This window comes from Rutilus rutilus, assembly GCF_951802725.1.
Source record: "Rutilus rutilus genome assembly, chromosome: 16".
In the NCBI taxonomy this organism is placed as follows: domain Eukaryota; kingdom Metazoa; phylum Chordata; class Actinopteri; order Cypriniformes; family Leuciscidae; genus Rutilus; species Rutilus rutilus.
The window spans coordinates 26,099,026-26,117,910 of record NC_140224.1 but is presented as its reverse complement, the minus strand read 5'-3'; the positions used below and the strand labels follow the sequence as shown (position 1 = coordinate 26,117,910).

At 36.2% G+C, this 18,885-nt stretch overlaps 2 protein-coding genes across 7 annotated transcripts; both read left to right on the top strand.

Annotated features, from left to right (window-relative positions):
- Window positions 1-335: 335 nt before the first annotated feature.
- mrpl10 (mitochondrial ribosomal protein L10) lies at window positions 336-2,793 on the top strand. The gene is made up of 5 exons (XM_084433465.1): window positions 336-405; window positions 857-1,026; window positions 1,963-2,127; window positions 2,215-2,359; window positions 2,459-2,793. Exons 1-5 carry the CDS (start codon window positions 366-368, stop codon window positions 2,713-2,715), a joined length of 777 nt encoding a protein of 258 aa, XP_084289591.1. The 5' UTR covers window positions 336-365; the 3' UTR covers window positions 2,716-2,793.
- Window positions 2,794-3,367: 574 nt separating this feature from the next.
- Window positions 3,368-18,736, top strand: osbpl7 (oxysterol binding protein-like 7). 6 transcript variants are annotated; one of them, XM_084434537.1, is made up of 23 exons: window positions 3,368-3,442; window positions 6,969-7,197; window positions 7,505-7,648; window positions 7,745-7,798; window positions 7,889-8,002; window positions 8,437-8,592; window positions 8,808-8,916; window positions 9,001-9,119; window positions 9,202-9,288; window positions 9,598-9,621; window positions 10,324-10,474; window positions 10,574-10,704; window positions 11,663-11,755; window positions 11,979-12,144; window positions 13,696-13,982; window positions 14,508-14,645; window positions 14,723-14,786; window positions 14,882-14,960; window positions 15,050-15,194; window positions 15,293-15,443; window positions 15,767-15,893; window positions 16,353-16,475; window positions 16,557-18,736. In XM_084434537.1, exons 2-23 carry the CDS (start codon window positions 7,066-7,068, stop codon window positions 16,663-16,665), a joined length of 2,703 nt encoding a protein of 900 aa, XP_084290663.1. In that variant the 5' UTR covers window positions 3,368-3,442; window positions 6,969-7,065; the 3' UTR covers window positions 16,666-18,736. The 6 variants fall into 6 exon arrangements, with proteins under 6 accessions (XP_084290663.1, XP_084290664.1, XP_084290665.1 ...); XM_084434536.1 differs by lacking the exon at window positions 3,368-3,442 and adding an exon at window positions 4,143-4,362; XM_084434538.1 differs by lacking the exon at window positions 9,598-9,621.
- Window positions 18,737-18,885: the final 149 nt, after the last annotated feature.

The window sequence follows — 18,885 nt, the reverse complement described above, 5'->3', positions numbered from 1 at the left end:
AATCAGTTTTGTAAAAATAAATAAAATTTGAAATGAATAAAATAAATATATAGATACATGATATTTAATCTTTAATTATATATTCGATAATTATTTGACATTTTCAAAATAGCCTTAACGATTTAAAAAAAGTAACTTTTACTTTGTATATTTGTGTAAACTAGCAACAACAACAACAAAAAACTAGCAAACATATAAAATTGATTCAGGGGTATTATTACGTTTAGGTTTTTTCAAACATGACCAGAACAACCATAGACATATAAAATACTCATTTATTATGTCTATGATAAAACAGCCAACAACTTTTATTTTGTAGGCACGATACAACAAAATTGTCCTACGTCAAATCCGGATAAAGAAAGATGGCAGCGACCTTGTGTGGCAGGCTTCTCCCGAAAGCGGGTAAGATTCTGTTTTGATGTTGCAGTGTTGAGTTTGACCTAAAAAAGAAATACCATACATAACAAGCAGTTATCGGCCATTTACAACCACATTTAAACTATGAACTCCATTATAAAGTTACAGCTGAAAGACACCATGAAGCTATTATTGTGTACAGCAGCAGTAGCAGCATCATCTATGCAATTTCATTTCAGAGGTGCTTTTGTGTGTTCAACTCTGTCCTGTTTACATAGTGTTATTTGGTATATCACTCCACATTTAGCATAATGATATGAATGCATACTGCCAAAACTGGATTTGTTTTCATGAGAACATCACGTGATATTTTAATCATGACCACTCATGAATGATTTGTTGCATCCTTTACATTCATATCGCATTATGACTATGAATGTTTATATAGTAGCCTTAATGTTATTCTTACCAATATTAATATTATGTCAACCTACAGGATGGCTGCCATTAACCCAAAGTGTTCGTCACGGCTCCAAAGCTGTCACTCGTCACAGAAAGCCAGTACACTTTCTCAAGCAGAAGCTGTTGGCTGTCACAGAGTACATTCCCCCCACACCTGCAGCTCCTCCTGCTGCTCTGGCTCCACGAGTCAGAAAGATCGAAGAGGTTGATCACTGCAGTAGTTACTGAACACTATCTATCTTGGAAGAATGTAGTTGAATGATTCCAAGGGAATTATCATTCGTTCAAAATTAGACGAATACTTGTATTAATCTCTTATATAATATATAGTAATATTATATTCTTTAAGGATTAGTTCACCCAAAAATGATGTTATCATTTACTCAGCCTATGTCATTCCAAACCCGTAAGACTTTTGTTCATTTTCGAAACACAGATGAAGATATTTTTATTAAATCTGAATGATTTCTGTCCCTCCTTTGACAGTCCAGGTAACTACCACTTTGACGCTTCAAAAAGTTCATAAAGAGATTGTAAAACTAATCCATGTGAATTGAGCGGTTTAGTCCAAATTTTCTGAAGAGGCTCGATCGCTTCATATGATGAACGGATTGAATTTAGGCTGTCAATGGAGGGACAGAAATTTCTCAGATTTCATTTAAAAACATTTGTGTTTTGAAGATGAATGAAAGTAGTGAACTAACTCTTTAATATTAGATTATCATTATATTATAAATATAATTATTTTAAGAGTGTCACTTTGAGTGTCCCATTGTGGAAGATTGTTTTTCGGCTCAGAATAATAATAAAGGGTAATTGTGACCTTTTATCTCACAATTGAAGTTTATATCTCTTTATATATATTTTTTTTTCTCAAAATTGTGAGATATACATTTGGAATTTCAAGAAAAGAGTAATATGTAAACAAGCAATTGTGAGTTATTAAATCAGAATTGTGAAATATAAACGGCGGAAACAAGCTTCCATAGTGCCATTAACGTATTTATCAGCTGGCTTTCTTTTTAGGAAAGTACTATAATAACAACATATAATAATATGTATTATACAATATTTTATAAGTTATATAGTAAAATGTATAAGTGTTGCATTAATGTATATATCAACTCACTTCTCTTTTAGGAAAGTACTCTGGCAGTTCTGTTGCGGAAAGACCTAGAAAAAGTGTTTAAGGAGTGTAAAATGATTGCTGTGGTCCAAAACAATGCAATCAATGCAGAGGACCTATTGCAGCTGAAACACAAACTGAAAAGACACAATATCAGTATCAAGTTCTTTCCAAACCAGGTAATGCCAAGCTTTAGTGATGGTCACCACTGTTGAGATGTGAGCTACTGCTGTGTGACATTTTTGTGTGTGTGTGTTTCTTTGCAGGTGGCGAGGTCTTTCCTCAACAACAGCATTTACAGTAACATGTTGCCTCTATTTGTTGGCCAGACTGTCATATTTGTTAGTAAAGAGCCAAAAGTTAAGGAGATGCTGCAAGCGTTGAGGCACAGTCCTCAGATGGTCCTGTTAGGTGAGTCAATGTGCCATATACATGAACTTGCATTCATAAAAGCCTTCAAAAAAGTTGCTATTGTCTCAAACTAAGGCTTTCTGAAACATTATCTTTCAGGTGCTTGCATAGAGAACACATTGCTCTCGTATCAAGGCATTCTCAAATTCTCCAAACTCCCGTCTATGACCACTATCCAGGGTGAGCTAGTTGGTGCACTAACCCTGATGACCTCACAGACTGTCTCGATGCTACGCCACCATCCAGCTCATCTTTCTGCCCTCCTTCAGCAGTATGTCAAACAGCAGGGCTCTGGGGACGCCACAAATGCTGTTACAAATAAAGATGCTTCTACAGTACAGGAAGCAGCTGCTTGAATTTTACAAATAGACACGGATGAACAGCTGTGTATGATTGGCAAAGTGCATATAATAAAATGATATTATTTAAAGTTGCATTTTGGTCATTTGTATGCCATAGTTGTAGGTAAACAAATTGTTTGTTTTCTCTAGCAGTTATTTTTTTGGTATGCTGGTTTCAAACACCTAGTAAAAAAACGTATACCTCATATTTTGTAATTTTGTAGCATTTATAAATATCAATATTCACCATGTATACTATCAATAATTGTTTTACTGAGAAGATGTTGCTTAAAAGCCAATAATAGGCTATTTAATGGCAGGGTTGTTCCATTGTGACAATTTAACCCCTATAGCTTGGCATTATATCACAAAATGTCCACACAAAAAATGTGTGAAACGACACCATGAAATCAAAGTTGACAATTCTTTTTTTTTAATGGAATATTTCAGTATTTATTCTAAATGATTTATCTGTGCACATCATTTTTTATTTATTTATGTGCCCTCGTAATCTTTAATCAAAACGGAATAACCTGTCATTCAAACGACAACGATCCAATCAATTCCCAGTGGACAAATCAAGTCCCGCCCTATATTTCTTGTCCGAGAAGCCGTTTCACTCGGATATACGTCACAATAGGTAAGAAAAGACTATCGCAACTTCCGTTTCATGCCGACATTAATCAAGGAGCAGCCCATCAACGGTGGAAATGCAACAGATTTTTGTTGTCAAGTCTTTAAGGTATGTAACTGTACAGAAATTGACTTTTAAAAAGAAACCAGAGAAATATTCACTGGAGTGGAACAACAAGTGTGACAACTAGCCCCGGTCTCCCCAATAATGTTATTTAAATTAATTAATTAATTATTTAATTAATTTCAATAAGCAGCGCCTCTGTAAATTTAAACACATTAAAGTGCATTGGACTGATTTCTTGAAGTTAAAAAGCCAGGAAAAATATGCATTTACTGCCAGTGCCAAAATAAACACCAGCTTATGGTCATGGATCCTGAGTAGTGCTAATCTCTGGACCACTTCATGTTAATGTAGGGAATTTATTCCTTTATTTGATACAACTCCGGGTTCACCACGGTTGTTTCAGTTCTTTAGATTTTGACACCGCTGTGTTTTTTTTAGGTCAGGTTTACAATTGATCCTGTTTCAGTAAAAATCGTGTGAATTTGCAAAACCGCTCTATAAATAAAATGTAAATGCTGATCATACGTGAACCAACTAGGGGTTAAGTTACCCACTTGAAATTGAGTAAATTGTTGATTATCCCATCTCAGTAAAGAGGTAATGGCAGAGTTTCAGCTTTAAATGCATCTGAATGGCTGGCTGTCAGTAAAGTTCCTCCGACATGCCTGTAATGCTGACAGCTTTTAGGACTAATGCGGATAATGATTTGGCCTGGAGCCTTGGGTGGATTTGCTGGACGTTCAGTCACCAGTGGAGGATAGTTTGGGAGCTGACCGTGATACATCCCTCTGGTGTGCACACGGAATATCTGAATTCTTGTGTTTTAGTAGAAAGTAGTTGAACCGGTTGTCCTGCCATTTAGTGTAACGCACGTTTGAGCAAATGGGGAAGCATGAAACTCAGACGCTTAGAGAGAATTACTCAGAAATATACCACACGCTGGCCAAGAGCAGGAACCTCAGGTAAGAGCATGAGTTACACTACAGTACATAAAGAAACTTTGTGGATTTAAATGCTGGTGATTGGTAGCACAGTAGAAAAGTATGTCTGATATTGAAGTGAGTTTTTGTATTCATTGTGTGGAAATTATGTTAGGAAAATCACAGCCTTTATCAGTGCAATGGTAAACTTAACTTGAGCATTAAAGAGAGAGTTCACCAAAAATTAAAATTATGTCATAATTTACCCTCAAGTATTTCAAACCTGTGTGAATTTCTTTTTTTCTGCTGAAAACAAAAGATGATATTCTGAAGAATATGGGTAATCAAACAGTTTATGGAAGTCAATGGGGCCCATCAACTGTTTGCATACCAACGTTCTTCAAAACATTTTACTTTGTGTTCAGCAAAATTAATACATTAATATAGGTTTGGTTTGGGTGCTGGAGGACACTGACACCGACATACTAGACAGAGCAGGTTACTTTTCTGTCAATTTTATTACGAAATAGTGTTTTGGCGCTTCGACAGATCGTGCTCATGAGCCGAACATCTCTTACTCTTTACTAGTTAATAGTAAATCAACACAAATGAACAATAGGTGTGTTGAAAGATACAGTACAACTTAGCGAAATGTTTATGCCTCATACATAATATCGATCAATCAGTGTTTTTCAACCGCGGAAAGAGGTCAATAAAACAGCTGAAGAACAATATGTCACATAACGTTACATTTACCCCAGGAAAGCCATTTGATAGCACGTTAGTATTTTTTTATATTATACAAATATATATTTTTACTTATATCATTAAAATATTGTAACGTTGTTGTTATATCATAGTAAAAACCAAATTATATTTAATTTGAATTGTTATTTTTAACCTTTAATAATAATACCAGCTGACAGGGCTCTCTGTATGTTTACAGCATTTTTTTCTTGAGAAAAATTAACATGTATCTACTGTACCTAATATTTATCCAAATGAATCGATATTGAATCAAGATCAGAATCAAATCACAAGATCAAGCAATAATAAAAACAGTAGCCTACCAGTCATTGTTCCATGTAAACATTGTAACATATTGTCACTAAACTTAACAACATTCTGTTTAGTTACCAAATGGTAACTAAATTTGGCCATAAGGGTCTCTGTATAAATCAGAAGCATTTTATATATTTCATGTGTTGATTGGTAAACAGCATAAGACTATACTATACAGTTTTCTTCTCAGCCCAGAAATCTTAAAGTTACATTTTGTGCAGTTAATCATATTTACACTTAAAATGTTTACACTGTACTGGTCGCTATTTGGTTCTGGAACACACTTGATGGTGCTTTACGTATCTTGGTATAGACAACTTGGAATGGCTACTTTGACTAAATCTGCGTATCTGTTTGAGTTTTTAAAAGCATGCTCAGTTCTTATAAATTACAATAAAATCTCTACGATGTTCTTATGATTATTCAAACCGTGTAGGCCTACGTCATGCTGTTTTCCTGCTGCTATGCATCATATTTACTGTGACCTGTCATCGTGCTCACGGTGAAAAGCTATTCAAGCTAAAGGCTGCTAAAAAGGGATATTCAAAGCCAATTATCGTAATGACGCTAAGCCTGTCCCGTAGGGACTGTTAGTTTTGTGAGGTTACTATCCATGAGCCTGTGTTACTGCACATATGCCTTCCATAAAAGGGGAATCTAAAACAATCTTTTAGACTTATCAACAGTGATATTGTTAGTTCATTATTGAATATGTAGTTCAGATTATGTTTACCTTTTATGTATGAATAATATTGGCAATTATGTAATCAAATAGTTTTACTCAACTGCTAATTTAGCTGTTTACAAAACACCTCATTTGCCCTCATTCTAGTTTAATGGGCAGGTATGAGCTTGTCAGAGTTGTCAAGACAATGTAAGATTCTAGTAAACAAGTTTGGTTTCTGTTACACCCCTCTGGTGACATTCCATTCAGCTTATATCCAGATTTTTTTTTTTACATAATATATCAATATGTAATTAAGTAGCCTATACACCACAATGGTGTTTCCTTACAGCATACTAATAATGAGTTTTTTGTTTCCTTGCTTTGCATTACTGTACGCTCTCTTGTGTTTCGTGCGCTAAGCCATTTGAAAAGTAGCCTATTTATAAGTAAAATAAACTAGTGTGTTCTAGTAAAGGGCAGAAGTTAAATTCCCAGGAAGTGTTAGCTAAGGCAGATCCCAACTGTTAGATAACAGAATTAGATGAGTTTTCTCCGGACACTATATTGCTTCTCTTTTTATTTACTGTCACAGTGCTGGTTACCTTTGCCATGACTGTTTCTACCCTGGCAATTTATCGGCATTCACTTCACAAAACCAGACCTAAAATATAACGGCAATTATGTATTTTCATATACTGTGTGGGAAAAAAACATGTTAAGCACAATATCACAAAGACATGTTATTTGTCAAATTAAATAATTGAATAGTATAAAATGTAATAAAATTAATACCCAACTCTTTTGCAAAATACAGTTTACAATGAACTTTCCCTTAAGTCTTAGGCCCTACCACATGCTTGTCTCACTAAGCAATAAATGAAAAAAAACATGTCAATAATGAAAAATCTTTGCTTTGCAGACATATTGTGCTCTAGTGTACAATGAGAAGGAGCCTCTAGCGGAGCATATATTCACACCAAGCTCGACTAATAAGTGCACAAGAAGACATTTTTAAAATGGACTCCCACGTGTCTTCAGTGGACCACGGCCATTCACAGGCAGGTGGTGTGGAGAAGTTGTCTAGTGGCTGGAATAAGCCCACTCATTCCAGGAGCAGCAGCACAGCATCCTCACGGCACTCACGGCTGGTTTGTACCAATGCTTGACATATAAACACTGAAACTCAGGTTGCTTCAACAGATTTTTGAACACGCCTTAATATTTTCCTTTCAAGTACATAGGTGAAAAGCTAGCATTGAGTGTCTGAAACCAGTTGCTCAACACCTAACAAGTGTCCAATTAGATAGTGTGAAAACCAAACCGACAAGTTTACATCTTAACAAGCTCAATAGTTACTTTTTTTTTTTTCAAAGGGATTAAATATAGCACGTTTTAAATGGGTAAACGCCCTGTTGTACGTAACTGTGATTGCCTTTTCCACTCTGTTTCTAATAGAACATTAAAGACTGGGAAGTAATGGATGACTTTCCAGTAGATGTAAACTTCACTGGAGAAAACATGCAGGAAGCGAACACTCCAGGAATCTGCGAAGGCTACTTGATGAAGAGGAGAAAGTGGCCTCTTAAAGGCTGGCATAAGGTATGAGAAAAATTTTACACTTTTTTTTTTTTTTTTTTTCTTAGGCAGTTGTTGGTAAGAATGTTTGAATGACTTTAAAGTTATACTTTCTTACAGAGATACTTTGTCTTGGATAAAGGGATCCTGCGATATACAAAAAACCCACATGATGTAAGTATGCTAATAATTTTTTCCCTTACCAACAACCACTGATCTTGGATCCAGACTCTTTAAACATTCAGGGATTTACTTTTTCAACAGTTCTCCAAAGGGAAAATGCACGGTTCACTGGATGTCAGTCTTGCAGTTATGTCAGTAAACAAAAAAGCAAGACGCATAGATCTGGATGCTGGAGACAATCTGTATCACATGAAGGTAAGTCACTATATTGCTGGAATTAATTGCTTGAAATTAAAGCTAATATTATCTTTAGTTCATCCATCCGTCATCTACTCGAATAGTTGTTCCCAAATTGGGGTTTATGAACACCTTGGGGTTTGGGAGGGAACTGCAGGGGGTTCATGAGTTGATGAAAAGCTAATTAATTAAAAACTAAAAAACAATAAAAATAAAACACTTATTAAAAATGTACTTAATATTTGATTTGTTCATGTGACCATTAACTGACATCAGAGAACCATGAACATGCAAATGTGTTGTTAAATTCTTGAAATATCCACAAAAAATGCCAAAACAATTTTAGGTCAAAGAGGTTCAGCTGACAATAAATTATGGACGTCTCTGAGCTGGAATTCCATAATTGGTTATAGGAACATTCTTCAACAAAGACAATTTACTTCTCTAACTAGGTCAAGACTCAAGATTTATATTACATATGGGTCACCAAGCTGAGTGCCCACAGGATGTATAAGAAGAACGAAGCTGCGCACATTCACAATGGCTTCCTCCAGGCCCTGTCCCATGGCAGTCATTTATCTCACAAAAACAGTGCCATGCAGGACATGGTGAGTAAAATGTTTCCTACATTGACTTCACGTTGCCCTCTAAATCACCGGGGATTAGGAGAATGTGTCCTCGCAATTTAAGAACAAGTAGAATTAGCGATTAGACATCATGTCCCAGATGGTGGTTTTACCCGTAAATGCACACTAATAGATGCTTCGCTGAGTTAATTGATTATGTGTCTGATGAAAGTAACAAATTAATCTCACAATGCCAGGGCACGTCTGTGTCTAATGTGGGTGAAAACCTGCCATATGTCAATCCTGCCATTAATGGGAAAGTGTCAGCTTGGCTACAGTCCCAGGAACCTGACCTCTGTGCACAAGGTACTGCTGCGTTTTTAAATACTAGTGAAATGGTAATAAAGGAATTCATAAGCACAGGCGAGTAGCATTTGTGCTGTTTTCCAGAGCTTACACGTTGTCAAATGGAGCTGAATGAGCTGCAACGGCTGGTCCAAAAGTTGCAATCTCTAGAGTCGGGCCAAGCGGTCAATAACGGAGACCTCCAGAGGATTATCAGCATGCAGGTTTGTAAAATGAGCCGGCTGAAGACGGGCCTTTACCGGAATTACTTGTGAGTAAACGTTCCCACATGTGTTTGACCCACAGAATCTTCTTCTTGACAAGCCTAAGAAAAAGTCTGGCAAGATTTGGGGTCATTCTCGCACACTGTCTCGATTTGAGGCACTTGGAATGGTGAGGCTGCTCAGTTTACATTTTCTTTTATATTAGGATATTTCCAATAAACTCTTGAGAGCAATTATAATCTTTGCCCACAGCAAAGATTGTAATCCCAATTGCCCTGCCATTGGGATTATTCAATGTTTTCCACAAATGTTTGGAAACTATTATGGAATTTATTCCATATTCATGTGCAGTGTGATCCCAAAGATCTGTGTATTTTATATTTTGAATACAATAGCCAGGCATTTGTGTTGTGATGTGTAGTAAGCATTAGAGCTTTAAAACCCCCAGTAATTTAGTCAACTCCTTTTTTACATGAAGCCATTTCGTGGGATCACTAAATCGGTAAGTCGGCACAAGACATTTCTTGTAAATTCCTTGTAACATTCGTCACATTATACCAGGTAGAAAAAGCATTACACCATGTTGTCCTGTTGCATTTTGCATATTGTACACTACCGTTCAAAATATTTGGGGTTGGTAAATCTATAATTCTCACCAAGGCTGAGTTTATTTGATTAAAAAAAACAATCATATTTTGAAATATTATTACGATTTAAAATAACCGTTTTCTGTTTGAGAATATTTTAAAATGTATTCCTGTAATGGCAAAGCTACATTTTCAGCATCATTACTCCAGTCTTCAGTGTCACGTGATCCTTCAGAAATCATTCTAATATGTTGATTTGCTGCTCAATAAATATTTCTTATTATTATCAATGTTGAAAACCGTTACATGAAACCATGTTACATATTTTTCAGGATTCTTTAATGAATAGAACAGCATTTATTTGAAGTGGAAATATTTTGTAACATTATACTTTAAATGTCACTTTTGATGCCTTCTTGCTGCATACAAGTATTAATATATTAAAACTGACCCTAAACCTTTGAATGGTAGTGTATAGTGTGGTTTAGTCTTTGCAAATGTCCTATAGCTTCTGAATGTTTCATGCTGAACATATTTGGTGGATTACAGCCTTAGATGTATAACCTTAAATACCAACATCTCCTCCTACTTCTTTTCTTTCCACCTTTTTAATGCAGTTATCATCAAGCCAACTGACCAGTTCTTCCCACCTGGGAACCTCCGTCCCCTCCATCCCCGATTATGTCAGCACCCAGGCGACCCCACCAGCCCCCACCTCATCAGAAGGCAAGAAACTCCACCAAGACATCTGCTCCATGTCCCAGAGAGGTATGAGAGTAAAGCATTCATTTTTTAAAATTTATTTAAACGTAGTTTATGCCTTTTTGCTGCATTAGACTGAATTTCTGGATGTCTTTTTCCTCTCAGTCCATGCCTCTCTGCGTACTGCACATGAGGCTCTCGCTCAGGAGCGCCAACGCCTGCAGGACGTCTGGTCTAGCAGGGAGCTTCACCAGACTACCTCTGCTCAGATCAACAACCTCTGCAGCCTGGCTGAGGTAACAAAGACTTATGTTACTTTGTGAAAGGCCCATGGTGCAGTGCTTGCTCTTGAAAGCATGGAAAGATAGATTTACTTCAGCTTTCATCTTGTTATTAAATGTGCTATACGCTATATACCAGGTGTGTCCAGTGCTGCTCCTGGAAGGCCACAGTCCTAAAGAGTTCAGCTCCAACCCAATTAAACACACCAGAACCAGCTAATCAAGGTCTTACTAGGCATACTAGAAACTTGCAGGCAGTTGTACAGTTGGAGCTAAACTCTGCAGGAGAGTAGCCCTCCAGGAGCAGGTTTGGGCACCCCCTGCTAACACCCCTTTTAATGCTAGTAAATGCTTTAATGCAGTGATTCTCAACTGGTGGCCTCAGCAAACTTCTGAGGGGACCTCAAGATGACCCTAATGATTTAAAATAAGACAAAACAAGCTTTAAAATTACAAAAAATCCAGATATTTCAATGTACACTGTTTTTTGAAGAACCAGGGTTCCCTCGGTTTAGAAAATAAAAATGATTTATGAGGTAGCCTAATTTTGGTGATTTGTAGACTTGGAAAACGAAAATTATTACCATTATAAATTAATACAATCCTATAATTCCTTGGTCATTTTTTATGTATTTTATGAATACAATTTTTGTAGTTATGCCAAGAAATATATAAATAAATAAATATATATATATATATATATATATATATATAATATATATATATATATATATATATATATATATATATATATATATATATATATATATATATTTTTTTTTTTTTTTTAAATCTTTATCGTAAATCTTAATCTAGGAAATCACAAAGAACTGGGCCTATTCGCTTTTGAATATTGTACAATGGTGGGATAAAACGGTTGAGAACCACTGGTTTAATAGTTTTTTTCCAGTGCATTATATGTTATGTTTTACTGCATAGATGTGTGTGTGTGTGTGTGTGTGTGTATCTTTAGTTAGATGTTAACTCCCGTCATACCAAAATCCACAAACTCTCAGTGTCCTCCAACTCCACAGATGAGTCCTTCCGTACTGTGCTACAAAGAAAGGTGTGTCACATTCTACCCAGAACCTACCCGTCCTGTTCCCTATTTTTGTCTCTTTCTCTCCCCCTCCTCCACCCTCTGCTTCTTTCTTCTGTTTACAGGTTGATGGGTTTCACCTACTTCACATGCCAAACAGACTCTTTTGTCCTCTCATATTTTTATTAGCAGTATGATGCAATCAAGCTCACAGTTTCTAACTACCTACATGTCTGTCTCTTTCACTCAGTCTGGCTCAGGCCGTAGTTCGTCTATCCGTGCGCCCTCGGTGACTGACTCAGTGGCGGAGTATTTTGACGCATGTGATGAGCTTATGTGTGCGAGCTCTTCTGAGATATCAGACGAGTCCGGCCTGAGTGACGGATCCAGTAATTCAGAGCCTGATGAGGCTCATGGTTAGTGAAAACAAATTGAAATGTTCAGTAAGCACGTATGAGTGTGGTGTTTAGGTGTCTGTATACACTACCATTCAAAAGTTTGGGTTTGGTAAGATCATTTTTATTAAAGAAATGAATACTTTTATTTAGCAAAAATGCATTAAATCGAAATCAAAAGTGACCGTAAAGAAATGTGTAATGTTACAAAAGATTTCTCTTTCAAATAAAGGCTGATATTTAGAATTTTTTTATTAATCAAAGAATCCTGGAAAAAGTATCGCAGTTTCCACAAAAACATTAAGCACAACTGTTTTCAACGTTGATAATAATAAGAAATGTTTCTTTAGTATAAGTCGGCATATTAAACGAGTAATGACTGCTGAGAATTCAGCTTTGCCATCACAGGAATACATTTTATTTTAAAAACTATTAAAATAGAAAACCGTTAAGGCGAGACACTACAGGTGAATAGGGTAACATTTTTAACTAGCAGATATCACCATGAAACTTTCCCAGTTGATTACAAAAAAAATCAACTTACAAGTTTTCTGTAGTTTAATGTTTAAATATGCAAATTAGGCATTATCTAATTAAATATGCACTAATTTGTTAAATCTGAGTATTGGATAAAGCCAGGCTCAAAAATATTTTTTCATTGTGTTCACATATTAGATGATTAAATTAATCATACTGTAAAGAAAAAGAAAAATTACAGAGGGATTTATGGATATCTACTTTTGTTATCCTGTAAATCAGAATATACTGTCAATAGCCTTAAATTTATTTTCGCCATGTTTTTTGGAATAAAATGTTATATAGATCAGGCTAGGATAATATATTTACAAATCCCTCTGTAAATGTCTTCATAATATAACTAGATACAAGACTGGAAAGTTTGGTGTATATAGGTGGAGATTTCGAACTTGGAGTATGAGAGAAAAGTCATTTTGAGAAAACGGGCTTTAAAGATTTCTATCAGCCAATGAGATTTCGCTTTAAGAGTTAAATGCCCCATTGTACTTTCACGATTGGTTGCTGATAAAAAAAGGAAATGACTATATTTGGATCCGACAACATTGTACAGGAGAGAGTGAGCTTTCCAACAGTATATGTGATGACAGGGTGCAGACAGCGATCGCGGAGCAGCATGTTGATTTAGAACGCAAACTTTTGTTGAATTTATGAGAATTCTACATACACAAACAGACAAAGTGTAGTAAAATAAAGACCTAAATGAGTATTTCTGACTTTTTTTCACCACAAGTCTGAAAGAAGACATGTTATTGAAGACAAATATCCCAAAATCTCAAAATTGACCTGTAAAAAAAAAAAAACTGATGTTTTTGCCTGCCGTATCTCGCCTTAAATACTGTTATAAACTGTAATAATAATGTTTAATTAATTTGATAATTTATCAAAAAAAATGCAGCCTTGGTGAGCATAATAGACTACTTTCAAAAACTTAAAAAAAATAGTACCAACCCCAAACATTTTAAATGGTACTGTGTACATTTGGTATAATCTATCACATTGTGTTACAAATTTTGCCTTTTCTTATTATCTCAACAGCAATGGCTACTCGCAAGTACCGCGCCAGCCTTTCTAAGGCGCCACCAAAATCAAACATCATCAAGAACACCGGATGCCGTACTAGTCTGCCTGCAGTCTGCCCTGACAACAGCCACGTCGGTTTGATGACTATCCTCTACAACAACATAGGGAAGGATCTGTCCCGTGTCTCCATGCCAGCAGCTCTGAATGAACCTGTGTGCCTGCTGCAGAGACTCTGTGAGGAGCTGGAATACTCTGACCTACTGGACTCTGCCAATCATACCGATGACCCCTACCAGAGGATGGTAATAATTACACAAGCTTTAGCAAAACTACATACTGTAGTTAATGTAGAAAAATAATCACAAAGGGAATGATTTACTAAATTATTTAATGACCAATTACTTTTACTTATTACTTTTTGTGTTTTTGAAAGAAGTCTTTTAGATTCACCAAGGCTGCATTAAAAAAATAATACTGTAAAAACAGTAATATTGTGAAATATTAAAATAACTGCTTTCTATTGTAACTATTCCTGTGATGGCAAAGTTGAATTTTCAGCATCATTACTCCAGTCTTCAGTGTCACACGATCCTTCAGAAATCATTCTAATATGCTGATTTGGTGCTCAAGAAAAATCTGTTTATGATTATCACGGTTGAAAACTGCCACTTAATATGTTATTTTCTTCAGGATTCAAAAGAAAAGCATTTATTTAAAAGTATTAATACATTAAAGTATTAATGTCTCTTACAAAAAAAATTGTACCAACCCCAAACGTGGTGTATTTCTTTATAAATAGTAGAAATTTCTGTTTTGTCTCTGTAAAGATTTATATTGCTGCTTTTGCCATATCTGGCTATGCCACGGCTCAGTTTCGCAACCGTTACAAACCATTTAATCCAGTCCTGGGAGAGACGTTTGAGTGTATCAGAGAGGACAGAGGCTTCCGCTACATTAGTGAGCAGGTAAGTGATTGTCACTTCTGATCATACATCAGATATGTTTGCCATCAAGCAGTTGTTTACTCTGTGTTTGCATTTAGGTTTCCCATCATCCACCCATATCTGCATGCCATGCAGAATCAGAAAACTTCAACTTCTGGCAGGGTATGTTTTATGGCCTGTGTGATGTCATGACGTACTGTATGTTTAAATTTGAATCTCATTCTTCTTCTTTTTTTAATCTCGCATGCTGAGAGCAGACCAGAGATGGAAGAACAAGTTTTGGGGCAAATCTTTGGAGATCATGCCAACAGGGATGGTGAATGTGACTCTAAAAAAGCAAGTATCTGCTTGACTTTTGGTGTCTGGCTTTTTAAAAATAATGTTTTAGAGGAATTCTGATTGGTCTTTGATATACTGTACTTTAGTTATGGGGACCACTATGAATGGAACAAAGTGGTTACGTGCATCCACAATGTCCTCAGTCAGCAGCGATACCTTGAGCACTATGGCGAAGTCGTCATTCGCAACCTGAAAAGTTCGGTCTGCACCTGTAAGATCACATTTGTCAAGGTTTGTTCAGTTTTGATTATTTAAACTTGATTCATTTTGAGTACATATAGGTGAAGTCTTTGTACAAATGCAGAATTTTTTATTTATTTTTCTCCCAGTCACGTTACTGGGGTTCAGATGGTTCCAAAAACGAAGTGCAGGGTCAAGTTCTTGACGAGGCTGGTAATGTCGTCCATCGTTTTGGTGGATTTTGGCATGAGGGGATTTTCTGTGACACCCTGCCCAATCCACAGTGCATCTGGAAGCCAAGTGAGTATTGCTGTATTTCCTCCATTTTTTTTAATACAGGAGCTGCTGCTTGCAAACCAATTTGCTTTTGTAATGTGATGCATTTCTAAATGAAACAAATTTTATTTTATCCAGTGGAAATCATCCAGACGAATGCTTTTGCTATAAGAAATGCTAAATACCTATTTGGATATCGGTCAACATTCTGCATTAACTCAAGTTGAGATTGTTCACTAGGAACGTAAAAGGGGTCACTTCTGATTTCTTGGCTGTTCTGTCAGACAGAAGAAGTCAATCAGAGATGTACATTTGTGTTTTCAGTGATTGTCTCTGCTTCCTTACAGATCCACAGCCCAAGAACTACTTGATTTACTATGGCTTCTCCAGCTTTGCAATGGAGATGAATGAGCTGACCACTGACCTTAAGCCCCTGCTGCCCCCTACAGATACACGCTTGCGCCCTGACCAAAGGTGAGACCCATATAATAGACAATGATAAATAGACTGAAATCACAGACTTCCCTACTATATAGTAGGCGAAAAACAGCATGTGACAGAAGTATGTCCGAATTCACAGTACTCATAAAAGAGTAGGCAAAAAGTACCTGGATGACCTACTACTTTCGGCGAGATTCTGAAGTGTGCATACGATGGACACTTTACTATCCCATGAGGCCACGGGACAGGATTTGTTGTAGGTCACATGATAATGACAACATGACGTACATCCAGATTACATTCATACGACACCCATTCATACCATATAGAACATTGTTTTTTTATTCAAAATAAGTAACTACTCGAGAGTATGCGATTTCGGATGTAGCCATGGTCTTTGGAGCCTGATGATCAGAAATGATTTACGAATCGATATACAAAATATAGCAAGTCTTTTAGGTCATCTGTTTTGAGTGTGCTCTGTGTTGCTAGACTTCTTGAGGAGGGGAAAGTACAGGAGACTGATAAAAGGAAGGATGAGGTGGAGGAAAAGCAAAGAGAAAGGAGGAAAATTCTGGCCAAGAGAGGAGAGGAGCACATCCCTCGCTTCTTCAGGTTAGTTAGCATCAACTCCCAAACTGATTTATTCATAAGAATTAAGAGCTGGAATGTTTCAATGTCCCCCCCATATTACAGGAAATCTTTGGATGACGCGGGAAGGGAAGTTTGGCTGTACAATGGAACATATTGGAAGATCAGGGAGAATCCTGGATTTGCCAATGTTAAAAACCTGGATTTATGGTGAAGAACGCAGAGTGCAGCAACACCGTGGACAATAAATCCCTGTGATAAATCCAGTTTGCACAGTTTTTAAGAGACTATAGGACATTTTTTTGGAGCAAAGATGAATACTGGGTTTTCGTACTAAACCGAATCCACTGAGCAAGGATGATGCTTTTAGCAAACGGCAACAGGAGGGGATACATTTTCAACACTTCTATTTATTTGATGGTTGAGGACACTGAAACTATGTGGACAGTTTGGATAAAAAAATTGAGAATGTATGCGAGTTCTGGAGTTATGTTTAGTTTTAACAATTGCACACGCACATTTCTATGGACAATGTTAAATTACCTTTCAGTTCAAGTACTTATGTGCCAGTGGATACCGCAAGAGTCTGGATAAAGAAAATGGATTATTTGATCATATGTAATATTCACAGAATATTATAATATGGCAGATATATTTCTCTTGAGAAAGCCACGGCTCAACCTGAGCAGGATTTGGCAGTAAATGGATTAACTCTAATTTAGGCCCTCATTGACTTGTCCTGAAGGCGATTCCTGAAATCTGTCCTCGGCACTCTTAGATTGCACTTTTTTTTTCTTTTTTTTTTCTCTCCTTTTTTTGTAACCAAATGTAAGATTCAAATTTTAGTCAATATTATATTTATTGGCATTTAAGTATGAATTAAACTCTCAGTTTGAAATGTGACATCAGAAACAACCATTTTGTGTAGGCCTGGATAAAGAAAATCAGTGTACAAATATGCAATTAATACACTATCATAGCTATTTAAAACCGCAATAAAATGTACAATATTAAAGAATAGAAGAAAATGAATTTAGCATAGTCGAGTCTTTTATTACATTTAGAATGAATCAAAAACATCATTTATTATACAGTATTTTAACAGCTGTGTCGGAGGCTCAGTGTGCTTGGCTGAGGAAACTTATTACAGAGCACCACTTTTATTATTAGTAATATTATTAGAAATTGTTGCTTTTAACTCAACAGACAAGGATGGTGCCAGAGGAAACGTAACCTAAAAAAAGGTTCCTTAAAAGACCCGCCATTGACACTCTCAAAGATATGTGGAGCAAAATGTCCACCAGGGGTCAGCCAAAAACATGGAGTGATTGCTAATATGACAGCAACAGGCAATTTGTTCAGTATTTTCAGTTAACATCAACAGTAACAAACGTTTCAGTGCATTTCAGTGTATAAAAAGAAACCAAACGTGAGCATTAATTACACATCTTTTAAATTAACATAGAAACACTTTAATTGCACTTTAAAGTACAAATTTGTTCTGTAACAGTTATTGTCGGTTAAATCATCTCTTGTAGCCATTTTGTTTATCATTTTAAATTTCTTAATAACTAACCTTAATAAGCCCATAAGCAAATTATTACTTTTGTCGAATTTTACAAACTTCCCAGCATCTAAATTGCAAGGTATACGTTAAACAACCAAGCATTATAACTGGCAATTGCTTTTTAATTCAGAAATGGTGTTTTAAAATAATGCAGTCTAAACCATATTACTCTTATTTCAACTGGTTTTGCATCAAAATACATATATGAAAAATATACAGAGGCAGTTAGAGTCAGATTGCTGACTTATTAAAAAAAAAACATTGATACTATGTTGGTTTTTGCAGCATGTTACAATTTCTCGGAAACTTGAACACCTCGAAGAAAATGAATTTTAACGATTAACATAATTTTTAATTGTTTTATTTTTACAAGTTATGTAGATATAGGTGGTTTCATATTAGGACACAGACCATACGTAGGTATATGTCTGTGTTCATATTTGCATGTGTGATCTGAAAGACGCAGACGGCTTCTATAAATTGACAGTTCTGATGTTTGGAGCTCACAGGCTTCCGTTGTGTCCTAGAAGTCCCTGCACTGTCTTCTGCAGTGGCATTACCGACTTATCTGTCTGAGGTCATTCTCACCTTTGAATGCCAGCGGTGCCTGATAGGCTTCGACTGAAGGTTCTTTCTTCCTCTGTGTCACTGACGTCTGTGTGTGGGCTGTCTGCATGTTAGTATGTTGTTTGAATAAAGATGATATATAGTCCGTCTGAAGCCCCTGCCAGGTGTCCATTTTTCCACCCTGTCTATCTGCATACAGTCATGTGCGACGCCTCGAGACATGATGCTGTTGGTTTAAGTATGTCCTGTTACAGGTCATCAGATTGACACTAGTGCGTTTATCCTAACTCGTTGACTTTA